Source organism: Aspergillus melleus, assembly GCF_016097325.1.
Source record: "Aspergillus melleus strain CBS 546.65 chromosome Unknown contig2, whole genome shotgun sequence".
NCBI lineage: Eukaryota > Fungi > Ascomycota > Eurotiomycetes > Eurotiales > Aspergillaceae > Aspergillus > Aspergillus melleus.
The window spans coordinates 727,246-749,830 of record NW_025763371.1 but is presented as its reverse complement, the minus strand read 5'-3'; the positions used below and the strand labels follow the sequence as shown (position 1 = coordinate 749,830).

Sequence of the window (22,585 nt, the reverse complement as noted above, 5' to 3'; positions counted from 1 at the left end):
AGCTAGCATCGGAAGCGTCCATCCTCCAATCCTCCTTTTAGTTGCTCGCTTTTCCCCTCTTCCTCCTTCCTCCTCCTCTTCCACTTCCTCCCCGCTTCTCCTTGTACTTCCTACTGCTATTTCTACGTCTACTTTCTGATACCTTCGTGTTTTATTTCTTCACTTTCCTGCTGGAATCGCATCCGTCGGCCGTATATATAAGTCGTGTGCTCGGTCTGGCCGAGGAATGTCTCCGTGAGCGATCGCCGCCCACTTGGTAGCCTCCGCATTATCCTCCGCACTGGCGCCTCGTTCACTTTCCTCGGGGTAGAAACCACGCGGCATGGCTCGAAAACCAAGTCACCAGAGGGTCACCTACGGTAGGCTTTTTATCTTCTGCGCGTGCAGCTGCCTTGTCGCAGACACTTGGCTGACAGTCTGTCTGCTTCACTTTCCCCAGTTCTTCCTCTGCCCGACGCTCCGGGCGGCCATCGACTAGGAGTGAATGGCCTGACCATTGACCCTGATAACTCTATCCTGTGAGCCTCCTCCGTCCCCCTTTTTCTCGGTGCGTGGCGCCAGTCTAGAGAGCATGCACCCTTCGGCTGTAGGCGACGAGCGTAGCGCATCTCCGTTCCCCTCCGCGTCGCCCTCGTTGCAGTTTCTGACCACCGTCGCCCCCAACTCAGGTACTCCGCTGGTCGCGACGGTGTTGTGTGCTCGTGGGATCTCAATTTACCTCTTTCGAACTCTTCGGTATCATCGGTCTCGAACGCGAAGCCTCCGCCGACGGCGTTTCGGAACCAAGTCCAGGCACACAGTCACTGGATCAACGACATCGTCCTCACCCAGAATAATTCCGCACTGGTCTCCGCTTCCTCTGACACGACCGTGAGATTGTGGCGACCGCACTCCGACTCGACTGAGGTGCCCGACCCTATTGGGAAACATGCGGATTACGTCAAGGCCCTGGCCACCCCGGATAGCCGTTCGAATTGGGTCGCATCGGGCGGTCTCGATCATAAGCTCAAACTGTGGGATCTGAACGGCGGCGGCGAGATACTGAATATCGATGTTTGCGGCGACGATCGTACAGCCAAGGGCTCGGTCTATGCCTTAGGGGCTGTGTCTTCTGTCCTCGCCAGCGGCGGGCCCGAGAGCGTGGTCAGAATCTGGGATCCGAAGTCTGGCAAATTGATCACCAAATTCGTCGGCCATACCGACAACATTCGCGACATCTTGATCAACCAGGATGGTGATACGGTTATGACGGCGTCGTCCGACCAAACGATTAAGATCTGGTCCCTCACGGCAGGAAGGTGTATGCACACCTTAACGATGCACAACGACAGTGTCTGGTCCTTATACTCTAATCACCCGCAGTTGTCCGTCTTCTACTCGAGTGACCGATCCGGCTTGGTCGCCAAAACAGACACCCGGCATTCTTCGGATATTGAGCAGGGAATTTCCATCGCGGCCTTGCAGGAACACGAGGGCGTGGTCAACGTCGTGGCCGCTGGCGACTACATCTGGACTGCGACCCCGAAGTCAAGTATCAACCGGTGGAACGACATCGATACCACAGCCGAAATCGACTCTCCGAGAGAGCGGGAGGCTGCGCCTGCGAAAGATGAAAAGGAGTCTGCGGCGAGGGAACGGGTAAAGAAGATTCCGTACGAGTCGGTTCTACAGCTTTCCAACACCTCAATGTTTCCCAAATCTCGGGTCCCGGAGGGAGTGGTGCCTCGGTCAATGGCGAATGGGCAACCGCCTTCGCCAGGTTCCGACATGGAAGATGAACTGGAGCTTACTATTCCCGTGTACTCTCTGCCCGACGACACAATAGAGGGCCAGCATGGCTTAATCAAGCACTTCTTCTTGAATGACCGGAAGCGAACATTAACCCAGGACTCCGCTGGGGAAGTGGTCCTCTGGGATCTTCTCAAGGTAAACTCCCGAGTCGGTCATTATGTTATCGCATGTCAATCTAATTTTGTTTCCAGTGCGTGCCGATCCAGTCATTCGGCAAGCGTCACATGGACGATGTCGCGTCTGAGATCAACACAAACGAGAGTATTGCTCACTGGTGCACAATCGATATCCGGACCGGTCGACTTTCCGTGATACTGGAACCTGGCCGGTGTTTTGATGCTGAGGTCTACGCGGATGAAGCCGATTTATCGGATTATTCACAGATCCGCGAGGACCAAAGAAGTACGATTGCCGACCCTTCCCTCTTCCGTTTGGAAATTGTCGTAAAGGCTTTGCTAACCACCATATAGTCAATCTGGGTAAATGGATTCTCCGGTGGCTTTTTGCGCCTTTGGTTGAGGAAGAGATACAGCGAGATGCCCAGTATCGCGCCACTGCGATGGCAAAGGCCGAAGAACTGGCTAAACAGAACATGAATGCCACGGCACCCATGGACATTCCGACCATAGATGGGTCAAGAAGCTTTGGCACATCTCTGGATCCTTCAATGTCCTCCCTGCGCCAGGGATACGACACCCTAGGCAGTCCCACAACGCCTGGGTTTGGCATCGGGTTTGCCAATAGCCCTGGCTCATTCGCCGCGACTCCGATGTTCAATCAGAGTAGCTCTCAGAACAATAGCAATCATTTCGGCACGTCTCCTGGCGAGCTGTCCGATTATACGACGTCTCAGCAAGCTGCTGATCCTACAAGAAGCTCAATGTCCGATAAGTCTAGTGACTACTTCTCTTCGCCCCGATTGCAAGGTCTACCGCCCTTGGATGTTGACCGGGCGCTGTCGACAACGCCCGGGGAGCCAACGCCAACAGCCCTTCCTCAGTCACCAGCGGAGCCTGACAAGGAGGAACGCAAGAGAGGTGGCTCGCTGTTCGGAAAGAAGTTCCGCATGGATTTCCCCAAGAAGCTTGGCCGAACTTCGTCGGAAGTCAAGCCGCAGATCCAAGAGGAAAAGGTAGAAGAGTCGGATAAGTCTTCCGTCAAGGAGGAGAAGGTGTTTGAGAACAACCTCAGTGGCTTCATTGACCGCATCCGTCATGAATATGAAGAGTCATTGTCTGCCAATTCTACACAGGATCTAGCCTCGGCTTTCTCGCCAAGCCACGAGAGCGAAACCCCGGCATTGGCTATTCCTTCGCGCACTGCGGTATTCATCCAGGAGGAATCGGGTGATACAGCCGTGGCTTCAGATCTTTATCGCGGAAGTGTCGGTCGAATCAGCCAGGAGGTCGACAAACTTGAGAAGTCGATACCTCTGTGGCTTGCCGACCTGCTACTCAAGGTCTGTATCATCATGTCTTACCGTTTAAAGACTGCGCCTAACAGCTGCCACAGAACCAAGTTCCTTTCAAGGAACCTATTAAGATTGCCTTCACGTTGAAGCCATACGATGATTTGTTGCCGCCCGTGGTCAAGCCCGATGTGTACGTATAAGGTCGATTCTATCTTTTGATGCCTGGCGACTGACAGCCTCCGTTTTCTCATCAGGAACACCGCCAACGGTAATACGACAAACAATTCTCGCCTGAACGCCAACCGAATGCTCCGGGCCAAAAAGATCCTTGCTTATATAGCGGAACGAATTGATCCGCCCAATCCCGACGAGCCGGAGGATAACCCACTGAAGCCGGAAGAGTATCTGGAGCTGTACTGTCAAAAGACGGTTAGTTCCTTCAGACCTCGCTATTTCACTCAAGCCGCTTGCTGACCTGCCATCGTCTAGCTTCTACCCCCGAATATGACTCTTGCGACCATGCGTGCCCACATCTGGCGATCATCGGGTGACATGATCCTTTACTACAAGGCCAACGGAAAGAAGGAAATCCGAAACCCTGAGGCTGGAAGAGACAACGACCAAAACCGGCAGGCTTCTGAGGGCGGGTTGACTCCCCAACGACTCGGTGAACCGGGCAGTTTGACCAACGGAGAGGGCAAGATTGCGCCCCCAGGAAGTATTCATTCTCTGACCGCGTCTGGTTCTGCATCGGCTTCTATTAGTAACTCCTGAGTTGTATCTTCCCAGGAGGATTTCATTCTTTGTGACATTATTTTTATTTCTTGTGGCGATATGGCCGGCGGCCAGTTGTGTGATATATCAGTCTAGTCTAGTACAGTACATACATTTGAAAATGGTGAGTTGACCAGATGGCAAAATTTGGGCAAGTCTGCCGAGAGGCAAGAATTGTGACGTATGAAATAAAGACGTAGATGAGGACCTAGAAGATGGTTGTTGATCTTCTGGTTGTTGCATGATAACTGTTGTACGGGCAAAAGCTTGGCAGATTGCCACCTCAGGCATTCACGCTTCCCATAAAGTCAGCTCCCACCGGGTCCACCTCCCCATCTCCCCTCGTCCTTTTCCTCCGACAATTAACCCCCCAATCAATGGCAGGACCATGTTGCCTGCGCGAGCGATCACTACCCCTCAATTTCTCGAAAGTTTTCAGCGAGCATGGCTCGAGTCGCGAGCTCCACGGGCAGAGCGGAGACGCAAGACCCGTCTACCTCGTCGGATAGGTATGCATCCTATGCCCCAGTAGTTCGGATATCCTCATCTAATCAATCAATAGGTCTGGCAATTAGCGGCGGGGCCGACTCTATGGCTCTAGCATATCTTTGTCGGCAATGGGAAAAGACTCATCGCAGCGACGATGTAGCCGTCACGGCGTTCGTGGTTGACCATAAAGCGCGAGCTGAAAGCACGCGGGAAGCTGCTACGGTGACTGGCTGGCTTAATGAGCTGGGTATGTATGATGCATTCTGCGTCTGATAAATCTATAGGCAATAACCTGATGGTTTGGGAATCGTCACTGACTGGAATTCAAGGTATCAGAACCCAAGTTCTGGAACTCTCATGGGGCCAGGGCACGCTGTCTCAACCCCCCGCCCAGGTATCTGCTTTTGAGACGCATGCTCGACGACTGCGGTTTCAAGCGCTTGGAACGGCGTGTAGAGACCATGGAATTGAGGCTCTGCTGATGGGTCATCATCAAGACGATAATGTCGAGACCGTGCTCTGGAGACTCTGTTCCGGGGCTAGGGGTGCAGGGCTTGCTGGCATACCGTCGGTGAATCCTATCCCAGAATGCCACGGTCTTTTCGGAGTAGCTGAAAGTGGAGCATCGGTTACTCTGCAAGGTCTACTCTCTCCATCTCAACCAGGGACAAGCGAACAGTCCGAATCAGCAGACGACAAGAGCTTTGCGTCTCGGCGTGTGCCTATGTCCACAGGCGGGATCTTCATCTGCCGTCCACTTCTGTCTTTTCCCAAAGCCAGTCTCCTGACAACTTGTCATGACAATCACGTTCCATATGTCTCTGATCCGACCAATTTCGACCCCACTCTCACCCCTCGGAACGCCATCCGGAGTCTCCTTTCTTCGAATAGACTCCCGCGCGCCCTTCAGACGCCGTCGGTTCTGTCTCTGATACAGAAAAGCCAAGATCTCGTACGAGATACTGCAGACCTCTCAAAAAAGCTTCTCCAGAAGTGCCAGATACTAAATATGAACCTCGCGACTGGCACGACGACGGTTCAATTCCCGTTGTCCTTAGGAGCTCTCAACCGCAAGCTAGACCAAAGCAAAATCCATCAACTCCAATCCACGACCCTTCGACGCATCACGGATCTCCTCGCTCCATTTCCCGATAATCACTTCCCTCTACGCAGCTACGAAGGCTTTACGTCCCTTGTCTTTCCTCCATATGCTGTCTCCACTCCAAAGAGACAGACATTCACACTTGGGGGTGTGATGTTCTCACCTGTCGATCGCTCTAAGCATGCACTAGCTGACAACAAGTCCCATACTCCCGGATCCTCATCAACAGCTACTACTAACCAAACCGATACCCACACCTGCAATCCTAATTCTACTAATTTTAAGGACATCCAAAACAACAACATCTGGTTTCTTTCCCGCCAACCATTCATAAAAAACCGTCTGCCTACACACCATCTCTGCCTTCCACTTCCACTTCCACTTCCAGTCTCATCTCTATCTCAATCTCAATCCTCACCCGCCATCCGCGATCAGACTCCCCTAAACACCAACAAAGACTCCCGTGAACCAGAAGACGGGGAAGAAACAAACCACACAAACCCCACCCCCTGGATCCTCTGGGACAACCGCTACTGGATACGCGTGTCCGTGTCAGCAATACCACCCCAGACCGAAACCATCGACACCCCTATGCCAGAAACCCGGTCCAAAGCCACGGAATACAACTACCAAGGGGGAGAGAACGTCAACCTCCCGCTCATGATTCGACCCTTACTTAAATCCGATATTGAGTTTATTCGTCAAATTTCTTCTTCTCCCTCTCCTCCTTCTTCTAATCCCTCCACGTCCCCAAACTCTAATATCAAGGACATCAAGGAAAACAAACCGCTAGACCAGTTTCTCAAACGACTCGCAAAGGAAGCACCAGGACAGAGCCGATTTACATTACCGGTGGTAGTGATCTCGAAGGAGTTTTTTGAAGGCCTGGAGAAGGATATACCGGTGGCGTTGCCGACGATGGACCAGTGGGTTCCTGGGATAGAGGAGATGATGAGGACTCGATGTGCCATGGAGGGGTTGAAGGTACAGTGGGAGTGGATGTATAAGAAGGTGGATATTGAGCCTCTGGAATTGATGGGTGGGTTGGTGGAGTTGGAGAAAGAAGACTCCGACTCCTTGAGCTAGCTAGGTGGTTCTTGTTATTATTTTACACACAAAGAAAATAATAAAAAGGAATAAAGAAGTGAATGTGTAAGTGACATGAAGGAAATGCGATAAAGAGGCACGCTACTCCAGTGCTAAGTGGATGCGATCAAAATCTGCCCAATTGAACCCCATTGAATGCATTCAAGAAAACCAAAGGGAAAAAAGAGAGAAAGAAAAAGGGCTACACAGTATGTTGCAATGTGATACAAGAATGAAGAGAAAAAGGTAGGAAGGAAGGAATGGCCCTATCAACACCAGTAACCAGAATGTTATGATATGACAGGACGGAATTCTCCAAGAGAAATGATCACCCTTCATCAAGGGTTGCATAGACGCCAAAATGAGCGGTAAAAGAACACCATCAATAGAGGCCAGAAAAGAAATAAGTCAAGGAAAATAAAGGAAGGTCCTCATGTTTCAGTGATATGCGTATACTCATGTCCAATCCAGAAATTGCCGAAGGAACGGAGTTCGAGATTTCATTCACTCGCCTTCAGCAGAGCCACGGCGGCTTGTTGGGCCCGTAGGCCGGCGACCTCTCGCTTGAGCCGGAAGTTCTCCTTCTTTAATCTCCCGATATCGTCTAATGCCGACGACAGCTGGGATTTAATGGCATCTTCGGCATTGCCGGTCCGCACCTCTTTCGAGATTTTGCTCAGCTCCGAGTTGAATCGATCATACAGGGCCTCGTTCTCGGCGCTGGCCTCCCGATACAGCTCGTCAAGCTTTTTGGCGCGCTTCTCGCTGACCACTAGGGAGGACTCCAAGTCCTTCTCGATGGATGTCGTACGGCCATTGAACTCTCCAGAGAGCGATTCGAATTTCCTCTCGAGATCCTGAACTCGTGAGAGAAGGGCTGCGCTTGCATCGGGTGCAAACGGGTCACCTAGCAATCGACTGCTTTCCTCTGCCCGGGGGCCAAGCCTTAACGCTCGTAATTCGTCGCCGATAAGATCCAACTCATCTTTCAACCCAAGCTGCGCAGTAGCCTGGCTCCTCTTTTCGTTTTGCAGGCGATCTCGGAGCTGTTCAAGAAAGGAATTAGAAACGCACTTCATGAGAGACCACTGTACATACGAGAAAGGGGAACGATTACCTTCTGTGGGCTTTGCATCCGCAGCTTTTGCGGTTTCTGGGGAGATGATGAACTCGTCGGGCGCTTCGTGTCAGATCCGTTCACAGGAACTGCTCGCTCTTTCAAGCCGGGGTGCCTTGAGGATGGTATGCTGGTAGCTCGTGATCGTCTTTTGAGTTCTCCCGTCGGCGACATTTTCCGGGGAGACCGTTCCGTCTGCGACAGCTTGGGGTCGATGTTTTCTTTTCGACTAGGGGTAACGGGGCGTGTCGGAGATCGCCGACTGGGTGAGGTCAATCGGACAGGGGAGCTACTCTTTGCAGGCGACGTGCTCCGAACCGTAGATCCGGAACCGTGGCTGGTTGGCGGCCGGTCTTGCTTTGTTGGAGTCATGCTTTCGGCTTGGGCGAGATTGCTAGATGATGCTGGAGTCGTCGGCCTCTGTGCCTGACCTGGAGACACACCGGAAGCATCACTTGAGGCTGTCCCCGGTCTCAAATCTGACAAAGAGCTCCGTCTCTTCCGGCGCACTTTCACCACTCCGTTTGTTGATATACCCCGAATCGACGACAAGGATGCTGTCTCTTCCTGGGAACTACCTGGTCGTCGGATGTTTTCTTGAGAGAGGGAGGCTCCCGTTCGATCACGAGAGCCGGGACGTAGCAAATGAGCCAAGCTAGTGTCAACATCGATCGATTTTGAACGCAGCAATGAGTTTCTTGGGGTGCTGGCCTCGGAGTCATTAGAGCCTTTGCTTTTACTGAGTGTTCGCAAGATCGACGAGACCTTGCTCTCTCCTTCAATCTTGGAATTTTCTCGATGCAGGCCAAAGCCGAATCGCTTGCGAAAGGAGGACGCGTTGGAGTTCATAGACCCGGCGGTTTGCGAAACGGACTGCGTCTGATCGCAGCTCAAAGCCCCCTCCACCGAGGCACCACCGGGGATGAACTCGTCAAAAAGATTGTCGAAGTCATCAACCAATCGGTCCAGCAAAGAAATATGTTGCATCGGGTCCCCCTCAACCGTCAGGACCTCGGCAAAGGCCGCAGTTAAAGCTCCTCGGTCACCGTCGTTCCCAGAGGCATCAAGCAGTTCGGCCAGTAATCGCACCAAGGAGGCCAATGCACGACGATTTTGTGGACTCATGTCCGCTAGGAACTTTCGGAAGTTTTCATCAAAATCCCGAGGAAACATGGTGTCGAATTGACTCTGGAGGAGTTTCATCGAGGATGGCTCCAGGACTGGTCCCATCTGCTCCCGCCAGGCGTTTCCCATGAAAGTCTCAAAGGCCACGAAGAGGGTGTCTACAGGCACCTCGGCCGCCATCTGGATCCTCCCAGGATCTTCTAGCAACACATTGTAGAGCTCATTGACCGCGGAACGATCGACATTGTCCCTCGCCCGAAGGGTACGGCCCACGATGTTGCCACTGCGAGACTGGAGAGCAAGAACGTAGGCGGCGAATGCTTGCTCGAGCACGCTGAATGGGCTTTCCGTCTCTTTCGAGGGAGATGCGCTAACCATGGAAATCTTGCTCGGTGTTTCCTCTCTCTTGTCCTCCTTTGCCGGGAAAACAGAAGGCAAGGTATTGGAGCGCGACATATTACCGCGGGGTGGCGGCATCTTGGGAAATTCGCCCAGCAACGTTGCAGAGGTGGGTGTTTTGGAGTTTGACGTGTGCGTCTCCTTTGATTGACTCCCGCCCAGAAGACTCGAAAGCAATTTGGTCGGGGACGGAGGTCTAAACCCACGGGGCGTCTTCAGCTGCGGCATGATATAGCCGGCCAGATAGCGAAGGATCTCAAAGTTGGAGTGGACGATGGATTCGGTCATGGTCCGATTTTGAGGGCCATGTAAAGGCAAAAGGACGTTGAGGACTACAAACGGTCAGCAAACAACTGGACGCACATCGAGAGCTGGTGCTCTAGATACTTACGACGTTTGGAGAGCACGGGCACGAAACTATCCGCCGTGACGATATCTGAGGATGCGGTGCCGACTATGGTGTCTATGTCCACTCGAAATTGGTCTTCACCCGACACGGATATCCCGACAATCACCTCTAGATCCGACGAATCCAATATTTGCCTGCTCGTGGCCCTCGAGGTGTCAAACACAACCCTGATTTTGGACATGCCGACCCGGTTTGTCAGCGACCCAGCTCCATCTTCCTTGCTTTCTTCCTCGAATACACACGCCAAGATGCCGAGATTCCCAACAGTACCCGTAGGGCTGCGCAGGGACCATTTGCCGTTCTCCCTTTCGGACTCGGTAAACCGACCGGCAATCTTCGCCTTGACAATGTCTTCGATGACGCGAACGGCGCGGCCCTCGTGAGTCGAAGTCAGCTCCAGGGCCAGAAGATCCACCGTCGTATTCTGGGTGGGTTTCGATTTGGCGGCTGTAGGAGCGAGAAACAAGATGCGCCCACAGCTAGATTGAGTGCAACGCACGGTGTGAAGATCGTACACTTGCACAACGCGGATTTCATTGGGAGGCAGCGATCCCGAAGGGCCACTGGTGGCAGATGCAGCGTTATCCAACTCGGCCAGCAAGCCTCGCGCCATGATTTTGCTACCCGCAGCCTTCGCCAACAACACCAGGCAATTCTTGTATACCAGCATGATTCCAGGATTTGGATCCAATGACGGAGGATCCACATGGTAAGGGGGGGACAGCTCATTAAAATCGACCGCTGTAATCAATCGACTCGAGGGCAATATCGTGGACGGCCAACCGTCCACCAACTCCTTCAGTCGGCGAAAACTGAGGTCGTGGTTTGTTGACGAAGAGTCATCCAGGGCGCAGATGTCGTTGATGACGTCTCGGGCTTTCAAAAACGGACGGATGGCCGGGTGAACCAAGGGGAGACTTTTCATCATGGTGTCTATTAACAGACTGTACCGGGGCAGGCGCTGCACGGGCTCCATGAGTAAGGATCGAAGCATCTGCTCTCCGGTGTCATGCACGCGCTTGGAGAAACTGGACTGCTTATCCTTCATGAAAGAATTCAGCACCTGGGTGAAGCTGTTATGAGCATTCATGTAATCTGCGTAGGGCTCCGAGAACCGAGGAAACCAGTCCAGCAGCGCATTGGCCAATACCACCGCCCCAACCGGATCATCTCGGTCCTCTTTTGACGGGGTGCGTTGTGACATGGACGAAGACAGCTCGGTATCCCTGGTCATATCCTCGATCGCTTCCCTCTCTGTCTCCTCGAGGACCTGGCGGATCACCTCCAGGAATCCCATGTTGACTTCGAGAATCGCGTTTAGACAAGGTGGGAAGAGTTTGGCCAGGTCTGATTCGGTCGGACTTGTGCTGGATGACCCTCTTCCTTGAGCCTTTATGCGAAATTCCTCCGCTACATTGCGTACCAGAGTAAAGAGCTTGTTCACATATCTTTCCTCTGTATCCACAAACTCGCACATAGTTAAACGGAATGCCTGTTTCTGGCTTGTCGAGAAGACGCGGGATCGATTCACCTTCGTAGGCTGGGACGGGGCTCGCTTTAGTCGCGATGTCGGCAAGAACACGGGTTTCCCCAGCGATTGAACGAGTGATGAATACTGGCCGTACAGAGTGTCGGGAGGGTCCTCCATGTCAGCTAGATCGTCCAGTTCGTCCTCGCCCGGTCGCTGCGGCGGTTGAATGATTCCCGGGGGAAACACGACGTCGAGATCCACCCAAGGGACCTTGCGCTCCTGGAATGCACCGCGGATGTCGCGCACGATATCGGCCGTATATTCCACCTTTGTCATGCGGTTTGCCAGGTCGGCGGCATGCATCTCGTCGAAGAGTTTGGGAATCTGCCCCCCCGGTCTGCCAGCACGCGCGAAGGCATGCAGGCAGTCCTTGGCGGGCTCAGACAAGTCGGCGAAATATTTCAACATCCCGACAGCTAGACCACGACATACTACGTCGCCTTGTTTCTCGCGGGGGAGGTGATTGACGGCGGCGTACAACGGGGCGGCGGGGGAGACGGTGATGCGCGGATAGCTCTGAAAGCCGGCGGGGGTCAGGACATGCGCCTGAATGCGCGAGCTGCTGACGGTGGCATTTGCGGTCGCGACGGGGCCATAGAAAACGAAGACGGAGGACAGATAGGGATCGGAGGCCTGGTAGAGAGCGAGTTGTTCCAACGGCAGGTCCGACGGGGCGCTTGTCACGGTCGCCATCGTGGCGGAAGCAGCGAGGCTGGCGCGCAACCGGGGGAAATCAATATGGAGATACCGACGGAGGAAACCAAGAAGCTAACCAATCAATGCTGCACCAAACTGAAACAAAGACAAAGGGGTGGAGAATAAGATAAGAAAGGTATGAAAAGAACAATCGGTGGATTACACAAAAGAAAGGAAAAGAACGACGAGCGAGCGATGGGAAAGTTGCACACGCAAAGGCCACTGATACTCTAGAAAGAGACACGAGGGAGCGACTGCGCCGAAGGCATAATACTCATCGGGAACAAGGATAAGAAAACAGGCGAATAGCGAAAGACGGTCCTCATGCAGTCGACGGAGGAAGGATAGGAAACCCCTCCATGGGAAGAGTCCAGAGAGATGACTGATGGCGGAGAGAGCGAGAGCGAGAGACGCGTTGAGGTTCCCTGGGGACAACCCGGGAGGGCGAATCACTGGAGCATGAATGAGTTGTTTCGGAGGGGGGGAAAGATGAAGAGGGCGAGTGGGGACTGCAGCCGGGATTAATGATGATTGTTGTGGTGGTTGATCGGTGGTTGTTGTGGTGAAAGAAGGATGGGGATGACTGCAGATGATTTGCGCGGCGCATCCAGTCGACGAGACCAATGCTGCATGTGGACGAGGGGGCAACCAAGTGGGGGGGATGAACAACTCGGGTTGACGTCCTTGCGGGAGGATTTCTTTATCTTCGTATTTTCTTACGTCTACTTATCATGGCTCCATTATAGTCGGAGATCAGATCGCTTCTATAAAACCCGATGCGACTTCTGTTCGATGGGTACTTCCTCCGATGTACCTGACCGCAGAACTGGCGATGCACAAGTACCCCGGGCTCATGTACACCTGAACAACTACATTCAAAACGTCGGAACCATGGATGCGATCTGGAGATCCCGATCCCGACCCAGATCCCTGGCAGGGGCTGTGAATACGGAGTCATGGACTCGTGCACCGATATCCCGACTGATGGGTCCATGAAACTCCTGGTCATGACTCCAGTCCACGAGGAGGTGCGTTGTTGGACTTCGTTGTCCCCGTGCAAAAGTACGTGACGGCGTAAGGCATGAGGTGATGTTTCTGTTTCCCCTGCAGATTTCAAACCTCCGAGCTGCCGGCAGACAAATAGGATGGTAGTTCTTGGTAGAAACTATTACGCAGCAGTAGGGCTCTGGTCAATCCGACATGCCGAGATGGAATAACTACTGGAAGTCCCTTGCTCCGGACTGGACTGTATACAAAGTACTGTACTACGATAGCGCGAGGGAAGGTCCAAGTCACTCGCAAGTACCTCTGCCAGCCAAATGGCCGCGTGGAGGTACCGCCGAGTGACTTGGCACGGATGAGTCAGCCATCCCGGGAGCAAACAGGCCAAACTGGCAGCAGAACAGCTGTTGTTCTTCCGCTCGCCGTTCGTCTTCCTTCCTTCGCTGCGTCGCCTCGTCTCTCTTTGCTTATTCCTCCTCTCTCTTTCTTCGTGGTTTCCTCAATCCAGGGCCATGTTCTAATCTTGCTCTGTTGTCGGGCAGTCTTACATCCCCTCACCCCCCTCCCTCTCTCTAATCCCTAGTCTCTCTCCGTCATGTCGTCCGCCTCCCTTCCTATCGCCGTCGACCCCGTCGCTTTGGTGACTACAGAATGTATCACTGTCACGTCGGCTATGCGCAAACATGCCCGCTGGGCTCATTCTTCCGTTTCCGCCATTCTAGGCCAAGCTACCGGCTCCCGCGTCTACGACCGTGATACCTCCGCCCCTCCGAGTCCCCGCAATGGCACGTCGACGTCTCGTTCCGCATCCCGGGCCCCCGCCCTCGATGATGATCATACTCTGGCCAATCGATGGGGCTTGAGAGGCAAGAAAGGCAAGAGCATGCAGGACAACCCCCTCATCTCGGCCTTCACTCGATTACGGAGTGATCTGAAGGGTTGCAAAGACATCCGCACCTTCGATGCTCCCTCTCTACTACATCCGTTCCTCCAGGTCGTCCGCTCCTCGTCCACCTCCGCCGCAATCACCTCGCTCGCCTTGGTGGCCCTGACCAAGATCTTCTCCTATAACATCATTGGTCGGGACTCCCCTCGGCTCTCCATGGCCATGCAACTCTTATCCGCCGCAATCACCCACTGTCGATTCGAAGCCAGTGACTCCGCCGCCGATGAAATCGTCCTGTTGAGGATTCTGAAATTGATGGAAGGCGTTTTGTCTCGCCCGGAGGGTGAACTGCTTGGCGACGAGAGTGTGTGTGAAATGATGGAAACCGGGTTAAGCATGTGCTGTCAGGTCCGCCTGTCGGAGGTCTTGAGGAGGTCCGCGGAAATGGCCATGGTCAATATGTGTCAAGTGATATTCATGCGACTGTCCCACCTCGAGATTGCGGAATCCTCCGAGGAGATTCCCGCGCTTTCCATTGCGGGAGGCGACCAGCCGACCAATTTCAAGATGGACCCTTCTGTCGACGGAGATACCGTGACCTCGCAGCATCCGTCCGCCATGGGCTCGGATACCGCCGTTCCGGAGCGCGAACGCGGTAGCAGGGAGGAGACTCCGGAACAAACCCCCAACGGCAGTGCCGTCGCCGCTCCCCCCAACCCGCAGGACGACGTTGGGGACGACGTCGCGCCTTACTCCCTGGCCTCTATTCGGGAACTTTTCCGGGTACTGATTGACCTGTTGGACCCCCACAACCACCAACACACCGACCCCATGAGGGTCATGGCACTGAGGATCATTGACGTTGCGTTGGAAGTTGCGGGTCCGGATATTAGCAGGCACCCTAGTTTGGCGTCTTTGGCTCAAAACGACCTCTGCCGCCACTTGTTCCAATTGGTGCGATCAGAGAATCTGTCGATTCTGAGTGAGTCGCTGAGAGTGGCGGGCACCCTGCTTCTAACTTGTCGCTCCGTGCTCAAGCTCCAGCAGGAGCTGTATCTGTCTTATCTGGTCGCTTGCCTCCATCCTCGGGTAGAAATACCCAAGGAGCCCGGTATTAACCCGGCCCTTTACGACGGGGTGCCACAAGCGCCCAAATTAGTGAAACCTCCTCCGTCTCAGTCCAACAGTGGCAGATCCACGCCTGTTCCCGTGAAAGATCGGCAGAAATTGGGCTTGGAAGGGGGCTCCCGGAAGCCGGAGACGCGAGAAGCCATGGTCGAAAGCATCGCCGTGCTGGCGCGGATTCCAAGCTTCATGATAGAGCTGTTTATCAACTACGATTGCGAGGTGGACCGTGCCGACCTATGCGAGGACTTAATCGGACTTCTCTCTCGTAGCGCGTTCCCCGACTCCGCCACGTGGAGCACGACCAATGTGCCCCCGCTATGTCTGGACGCACTGCTGGGCTACATTCAATTTGTGTACGATCGAATGGACGACGAGCCTGTGCAGGCCGGCTTTCCTGCACGGGAGGATTTGAAGACCCAGCGCAAAACCAAGAAAATCATCATCGCCGGCGCACAAAAGTTCAACGAAGATCCGAAAGCCGGTATTGCCTACTTGGCTGCTCACGGTATTATTGATAACCCTGACGATCCTGTTCTGGTGGCCAGATTCCTCAAAGGAACCACCCGACTGTCTAAGAAGGTTCTAGGCGAGTTTATTTCCAAGCGATCCAACGAAGCGCTCCTGGAAGCATTTGTCGATCTTTTCGATTTTTCGGGGAAGACTGTGGTCAACGCTCTTCGCGACCTCCTCGGTGCCTTCCGCTTGCCTGGCGAATCCCCGCTCATTGAGCGCATCATCACGACATTCACGGATAAATTCATCGAGAAAGCGCATCCCCCAGGTGTCGCTGATAAAGATTCCCTGTTTGTCCTGACATACGGCATCATCATGCTTAATACAGACCTGTACAACTCTAATATTAAAGCCCAAAACCGCATGTCTTACAATGACTTCGCGCGAAACCTGCGCGGTGTAAACGCTGGGCAAGATTTCGCGCCTGAGTTTTTGCAGGACATCTACGATTCTATCAAGCAGAACGAGATCATTCTGCCGGATGAGCACGACAACAAGCATGCGTTCGACTTCGCCTGGCGAGAGCTCTTGTTGAAGTCCTCCTCAGCTGGCGAGCTTGTTGTAGGCGAGACCAACATCTACGATGCGGAGATGTTCGAAGCCACTTGGAGACCTGTGATCGCTACCCTTTCGTATGTCTTCATGTCCGCCTCGGATGATGCTGTTTACTCCCGAGTGGTCCAGGGATTCGACCAGTGCGCTCAAATCGCTGCCCGGTACATGCTGACAGAGGCTTTTGACCGAATCCTCTTCTCTCTTTCGTCCATCAGCACACTTGCCACTCAAAATCCCCCAAGCACTGCCCTCAATACGGAGGTGCAAGCTGGAAAGAAGAGTGTTATGGTCAGTGAGCTTGCTGTGAAATTCGGAAGAGACTTCAGAGCCCAGCTGGCCACGGTGGTTCTTTTCCGAGTTTTGGCAGGTAACGAATCCGCTGTTCAAAAGAGCTGGACATATATTGTCCGCATCCTCAACAATCTCTTCATCAATTCCCTCACTCCTCCGTTCGATACCAGCCTGAATTCCGAACTTGAGATACCCCCTATTCCACTGCAGCTGCCGTCGCAGGTTGTGGACCGTGAAGGACGTGGAAACGAGACTGGATTGCTGTCTGCCTTCACGTCCTATCTGTCCAGCTATGCCGCCGATGATCCTCCGGAGCCATCTGATGAAGAACTTGACAACACTTTGTGCACCGTGGACTGCGTTACCGCATGTTCCATCAACGATATATTGACCAATATCAAGTTAGTTAACTCATCGCTCTCTCTTAACCGAATTCTAAGTAACATTTCTAGGTCTCTTCCCTTGGAATCCGTGTCGCTTGTGGTAGAGTCTCTATTGTCACAGTTGCCCGAGGAGTCCGCACCGGCAGTTATTGTCGTGAAGCCCGAGAGACCGTCTCCCGCGTCGAGGGCAAATGGCAAAGCTGATGCCAGCCAGTCGAAATATGACCCTGGAATGATGTATCTTTTGGAGCTGGCGACCATCATCACCCTCCGAGACGATGAAACATTAGAGGCCTTGGGCGAGCGACTTTTGACTTCGCTGCAAGCGTTTATTCGGGATGCTCGGAACCTCCATTCGCTGGCCTTGTCGCGCATCATTTATTATTTGTTGAATCTGTTGCGACTCAGCCATGTATGTGAATCTTTCCCCAGTCGTAAACAGCCTTTGAAACTTGCTAACTTTCTGCTAGGATCATTCATTCATGCGTGTGCCTGTTGTTCTGCATGGCATCTCCGGATTTGATCAAGACATATTGGAAAACGTTGCCATACCCACTGTCAAGGGACTCACCCGATGCATTTCGCACGGGGGCCTTTTGCGTAATGAGGTCACTGTTTCCCCTGATTTCTGGTCAATCTTGCAAAGACTCCATCAACATAAGGAAGCAGGGCCATTGGTGTTTGACCTCCTCCAACATGTTATTGACTCCTCGCCGCCTATCATTACCGCAGACAATTACGAGTCAGCAGTCGCCCTTGCGAATGACTTTGTTAGCGCTGGTAGCGTGGGGTCCATTGACGAACGTCAAAAGGACGCGGTCTCACGGCGCTCCAAGGGCGTTAAACAGCCCAGATCAAGGTCCGTTCTGCATTCAGTATCCCTCGTTCCTGTCATCATGTATTAACACATTAGCCGGATAGTGAGAACGAGGTTGTTTCCCGAGCCTTGAAGGCGATTAGTCTCATCTACCAACTCACCGGACGAGTTCCAAGTCTGATCAAGCAGTCTCACCTTGAAGACAATGAAGGTCTGTACAAGCTGTCTTTTCGCCCTAAAGCGCCGACTGTCTGACTAATGTGGCTTACAACAAACAGCTTGGTCAGCCTACTGGTCTCCTATCTTCCTTTCATTGACCGCCCAATGCATTAATCCCTGCCGAGATATCCGGCACAATGCCATTTCAACCCTGCAGCGGTCGCTTCTCTCTGTCGAGATGAATTCCACCGACAGCAAGGAGTGGACCGCCATCTTCGATCAAGTGCTGTTCCCGCTCGTTTTCCGACTGTTGAAGCCGGAAGTCTACCATTCAGACCCTGTTGGAATGAGCGAGACCCGCGTACAGGCGGCCATTTTGGTCTGTAAGATCTTCTTGCGTTATCTGGATCAGCTTCCGAATCATGATGGCATGCTGGAACTTTGGCTCAAGATTCTGGACATCCTGGACCGGATGGTCAACAGTGGCCAAGGCGATAGTTTGGTATGTGTTTACTCAACCCTCATTATCCCATCAGCCAAACCATGTGCAAAGACTTGCAATGCTAACTATACCTACAGGAGGAGGCAATCCCTGAGAGTCTCAAGAACATTCTATTGGTCATGGCCGACGGAGGATATTTGGTGCCACCATCTCAAGACGCCACCAAAGAGACGATCTGGACTGAAACCAAGAAGCGCTTGGACAGATTCCTCCCAGACTTGTTCAAAGAGATCTTCCCGGATGTCTCAAACGAAAAGCCGCCAGTTTCTACCGTCACGTCTCCCGACCCATCATCAGCCGCTGAATCAGCAACTGAACCTCCCTATGACGAGAAGGTCAAGGAAGAACAGACTCTTCCCGATCCCCCAGCTCCGGAAGCAGACGCTGGAGATGAGAAGACCGAAGAGCAGCCAAATGAATCCTAAACCCAAAGAAACATCCTCTAGAGCGCCTTTTCTTGTTTCTATCTACCTCTTGAGCATTTATCCCGTTGGGAATCTGATGTCTTTTTGCGACCAACTATACATAACATGTAAATATCATGATGCTTTTGTTTCTTGTTGCCCCTGTTGGAACACCACTAGCGCGCACTGTGTCTTTTTTTTGTACTTTCCACCTTTGTTACGGTTAGATTCCTGCTTGATCCGGTGCTAGCCAACCAGCCCACCTTTATGCATTTTCTCTTTTTGGGCAGCATTTTCCCTTATTCACGATACACAAACATCAACCGTTCAACGCTTGGGAGTTTTCTGCATACCATATCCGTTCGTGTAATTGTAGAGTATAATGGTTTAGCGAAGCGAGACCCTTTCTCCAACGTATTCGCCATCCATTACAGATCATGTTTGTTTGCTTGCTATACCTATTTACAGATAACTGCGCAAGCAGTGTATGGCACAGTACATCACACGGAGTATAGTTAGTTAATTAACTATGTTCATTTATACAGATATGTCGAATTGGAAATTGGAAGGTATCACGATAGATAGAAATCACATTGCCATTGCCATTGCCATCCCGACTGGCCTGGATTGGATTTGGATTGTAGGTAGAGGAAAGAAAACCAAGTTGCATAGTGAAAAAAAAAAAAAAAAAAAAAAAGGAAAAGTAAACAAAGGAAAGATGACAAGATGCGAATGTAGTACATTAAAAGATAAAAGACGACGACAGAGTCTCCAACCAGTCTTGAATAGGAATGGATGACATCGAAAACAAGATCACGGCACGGGCAGGTCAAGCAGATAGATCGATATTTGTTACAGAGTGGAAGAATGGGAATAAACAAAAGGAGTGACATTTCATGCGTAATTGGTGAGGAGCGGTGGAACTTATCAAATGATAAGAATGAGAAAATGAGATGGAGAGGAGGGAAAACGCTGGGGTGAGTTTTGACTGATGAGAGGAAAGATAAGGCAGATGAAAAGAGAAAACTATAATCGATTGAACGCGTTGTCCATTTTTTTTTCTTCTCTTCTATCTCTCTCTTTTGTATTTTCTTATTCAGCATCCATATCATCATCAAGGTCAATAGCGTCCGGGTTGACCGGAGCAGCAGGCGGTTCTTGACCAGCGGGAGGAGGCCGGTTGCCACCTTCGGGCCCAGTGCTGGCAGCAACGAAGCCCACAGGGGCACGAGCTTGTCGTTCCAGGGCTGCCATGGCGTCAGCGCGCTCGGCGGCACCTGCGTCGCCATCCTGTCCATCTTCGTTTGCTTTGTCGCCGTCTTGCGGCTGTTGCTGGCCGCGAGCAATCGCTTGCGAGGCGATGAAGTTGACATCCGTGCTGTTGTTGGATAGTGGTTAGCCATTGATGCTGCTTTAGTCTTGGGGAAAGAATGATTAACATACTTGTACTGTGCTTGAACGCTTCGCTTGATGCGGAGCATCTCCTTGAAAGTATCTTCGTTTCCGTGTTGCACTTCGAACGCTTCCCATTTCTGCCAGAAACCGGCGTTGGTGCGAGGATCGCAAAATTGGGAGGCGTGGCCGTAGATAGCACGGGCCCGGTCGATTTCGCCGAGTCTCCGTTCCATCTCGGCAAACTTGAGGCACATCTCCTTGGCTTCCTGGTCCGGCAGAGCCGCGATGGCACGCTCGTAGATAGGTCTCGTGGAGGTCAAGCCGAAGTTCGAGGCCGACTTCGTGATGTAGAACTCGAACATCTCAAATCTATCTTCGTCGGATACCGCGCGCGTAGCACGCTCGTAGATTCTCATGGCATGTCGGGCCAATCCACGTTCCTCTTCCAGGTTGCCGTACATCAGGTAGAGAGGCTTGGCGAACTTGGGGGGGCATCCATCCAGGGCCTGTTCGAAAAGATCCCTTAGTCTCTCGATTCCGATCTTGCGGTCGACTGCCTTGGTCAAATAAAGGTTCCACAATTCGAACGCAACGGGATAGCTGAACAGGTCCAAGCCCCGTTCGTAGACCTTGAAGGAATCCTCGAAGTACTTGTTTTCCTCCAGGAGGTTGGCGTAGTTGACAACGGTCTGAGGGGTGGCGATACGCAGCTCGAAAATCCTCTCGTACACCTGCTTCGTCTCTTCCAGCGAAGCAACACTTTCCACGAGATCGACGTAAAAGCTCCATAGTTTCCAACTCTTGTGAACTCGTTGCTGAGGCGATAGCGTTTCGTCAAAGTAGTCGACGGTGGATTTCTTCGGTGCTTGCGTTGCCTTGGCCATCACCTCAACAGCCTTGTCGAAGTTCTCGCCCCGAAGTTCCATTTCCGCCCACTCACACCACAACTCCGCGAGCTCAGCCACGGATTTGAAGGGAACCTTGACGGCCTTTTCAAGAATGATTCTGGCCGTATCAAAATCGCCGCCAGACTCGTAAAACTTGGCGTAGTTGACCCACAATTCCGAGAATTTGCCATGGGCCTTTTTAGGGTTAATGGCCGCGATAGCTGCCGTGTAGGTCTGAACGATTTCGTGTTTATTGTCGCCCCACAATGCAACCCTCTTTTCCCATTCAATGACGTTGTTGGGATTCTGTCTGAGTAGCACGTCGTTAACAAGGAACGGTCGTCGGTCCATTAATTGTTCGAATCGAAGCATTCGTAGGTCAAGATCGAAATCCGCATCCTCGTCGGACTGGCCGTTGTCAGCGCGGGTTGCCGCCGATTCCATAAGGTTCCCGATAATCGACTCTTCGAATTCAACATAGGAGTCGAAGATCAACGTGAAATCTCGAACCGTCATGACGGTGACGATACCCTCTTCGAAGACGTCTCTCGCTTTCTCGAAATTACCCTTGGTGATCCAGTATGTCGCCAATCCAGCCCACAATTTACCGCGCTGATCAGCAAACCGTTCGATGCCGCTGCGGAGGATGGCGTCCACATCGATTCCAACGTGTAAACCGGTTTCGATCTGCTTTGCTTTCGACACTAGCAAGTCCACCATCTCGGTCCACAGCTGGAAGTTGCTCTTTCCTTCCTTCGATTGGAATCGGGGGTTGTCCAGGATCTCCATGTACCTCTTCACGGCCTCCGTGTACTGGCCCATCTCGACGAGTAGCTCGATGTACTCTTCAGCATTCTCCGGATGGATTTGCATATAACGAGACCAAATCTTGACGGCGGTTTGACCGGAAGCAGACCGAGCGAACGGCTTGTAGAGTCTCCAAATGCGATTGTGTTGAGTGATGGGAAGGGCCCTCAATGCACGGTCGAAGGTCCTCCGGGTCTGCGTCACGAGGGGCTGCTGGAGCAAGAAAGAGAGATACATCTCCCATATCCGCGGCATTTTGTTGAGCAGGATCAGGGCGCGTTCGAAAAGCGCGTTGACTTTTAAAAATTCGGCCCGGTACACAGTCGGGTTCCGGCCTCGTAAATGGTTCGTACGGAATTCAAGATACTGCAATATATAAGCAGATGAACGTGACGACAATTCTTGTTGAAGAAAAAAAAAATACCATCTTCCATAGTTTGTAGGACCTGGGGAGTTGTTTGCACGCGCGCTCCATTACCTAGAGAGAAAGATGCGAGATCAGCCAGAGATTCGATTGCAAACCAATGCGCCACCAGGGAGACTCACAAAAGCTTGCTCATAGAGCGTGCCATGTTGCTGCTTATATTCGACATAAGCAAGCCACGGTTTGACATTGTGCGGATCGCGAAGCAAATCTTGCTCATAAACCGTGTCCTGATCAGCCTATAATTGCATCTCACGATTAGCCCGCACCACCTCATAATCAAATGGCCAAATTACTTACGATCAGATAAAGATCGGGCCCAGAGGCCGTTGTTCGGTCCATCTGTGCGTGTTGCCGGTGGGATCTCGGGGGCAAGAGTGTCCCTGGCATTTCGCCACTCAGTCGAGCGGGATCAGCTCACACGGTGAACACGAAGTCGGGTAGAGAAGGTGCACCGCATGAACCGGGGGGTGCAGGGGGCTTTTCTTGTTGTTCGCGCTGG

The 22,585-nt window shown here is 52.5% G+C and overlaps 5 protein-coding genes across 7 annotated transcripts; 3 read left to right on the top strand and 2 right to left on the bottom strand.

Moving 5' to 3' along the window:
* The first annotated feature begins 55 nt into the window (after positions 1 to 55).
* On the top strand, positions 56 to 4,189 carry LDX57_003118. Of its 2 annotated transcripts, XM_046084757.1 has the most exons (8): positions 56 to 359; positions 440 to 518; positions 669 to 1,926; positions 1,983 to 2,193; positions 2,262 to 3,250; positions 3,304 to 3,392; positions 3,457 to 3,631; positions 3,692 to 4,189. In XM_046084757.1, the coding sequence occupies exons 1-8, from the start codon at positions 323 to 325 to the stop codon at positions 3,974 to 3,976; spliced, it is 3,123 nt and encodes a 1,040-aa protein (XP_045940720.1). In that variant the 5' UTR covers positions 56 to 322; the 3' UTR covers positions 3,977 to 4,189. The 2 variants fall into 2 exon arrangements, with proteins under 2 accessions (XP_045940720.1, XP_045940721.1); XM_046084758.1 differs by having other exon boundaries at positions 56 to 1,926.
* Positions 4,190 to 4,567: 378 nt separating this feature from the next.
* On the top strand, positions 4,568 to 6,653 carry LDX57_003117 (tRNA lysidine(34) synthetase; the record flags this gene model as incomplete). The annotated part of the gene is made up of 2 exons (XM_046084756.1): positions 4,568 to 4,712; positions 4,795 to 6,653. 2 exons carry the CDS (start codon positions 4,568 to 4,570, stop codon positions 6,651 to 6,653), a joined length of 2,004 nt encoding a protein of 667 aa, XP_045940719.1.
* On the bottom strand, positions 6,578 to 12,507 carry LDX57_003116 (putative Rho guanyl nucleotide exchange factor). Its single transcript, XM_046084755.1, has 3 exons — positions 9,686 to 12,507; positions 7,771 to 9,626; positions 6,578 to 7,699 (listed from the first exon to the last, which is right to left on the bottom strand). Exons 1-3 carry the CDS (start codon positions 11,925 to 11,927, stop codon positions 7,154 to 7,156), a joined length of 4,644 nt encoding a protein of 1,547 aa, XP_045940718.1. The 5' UTR covers positions 11,928 to 12,507; the 3' UTR covers positions 6,578 to 7,153.
* Positions 12,508 to 13,540: 1,033 nt separating this feature from the next.
* Positions 13,541 to 19,074, top strand: GEA2 (GDP/GTP exchange factor for ARF). 2 transcript variants are annotated; one of them, XM_046084753.1, is made up of 6 exons: positions 13,541 to 16,706; positions 16,758 to 17,100; positions 17,159 to 17,547; positions 17,610 to 17,716; positions 17,784 to 18,166; positions 18,244 to 19,074. In XM_046084753.1, the coding sequence occupies exons 1-6, from the start codon at positions 13,606 to 13,608 to the stop codon at positions 18,589 to 18,591; spliced, it is 4,671 nt and encodes a 1,556-aa protein (XP_045940716.1). In that variant the 5' UTR covers positions 13,541 to 13,605; the 3' UTR covers positions 18,592 to 19,074. The 2 variants fall into 2 exon arrangements, with proteins under 2 accessions (XP_045940716.1, XP_045940717.1); XM_046084754.1 differs by having other exon boundaries at positions 17,159 to 18,166.
* A 588-nt stretch (positions 19,075 to 19,662) lies between these two features.
* On the bottom strand, positions 19,663 to 22,425 carry SYF1 (mRNA splicing protein SYF1; the record flags this gene model as incomplete). Its single annotated transcript, XM_046084752.1, has 5 exons — positions 19,663 to 19,948; positions 20,014 to 22,025; positions 22,084 to 22,137; positions 22,206 to 22,322; positions 22,384 to 22,425. 5 exons carry the CDS (start codon positions 22,423 to 22,425, stop codon positions 19,663 to 19,665), a joined length of 2,511 nt encoding a protein of 836 aa, XP_045940715.1.
* Positions 22,426 to 22,585: the final 160 nt, after the last annotated feature.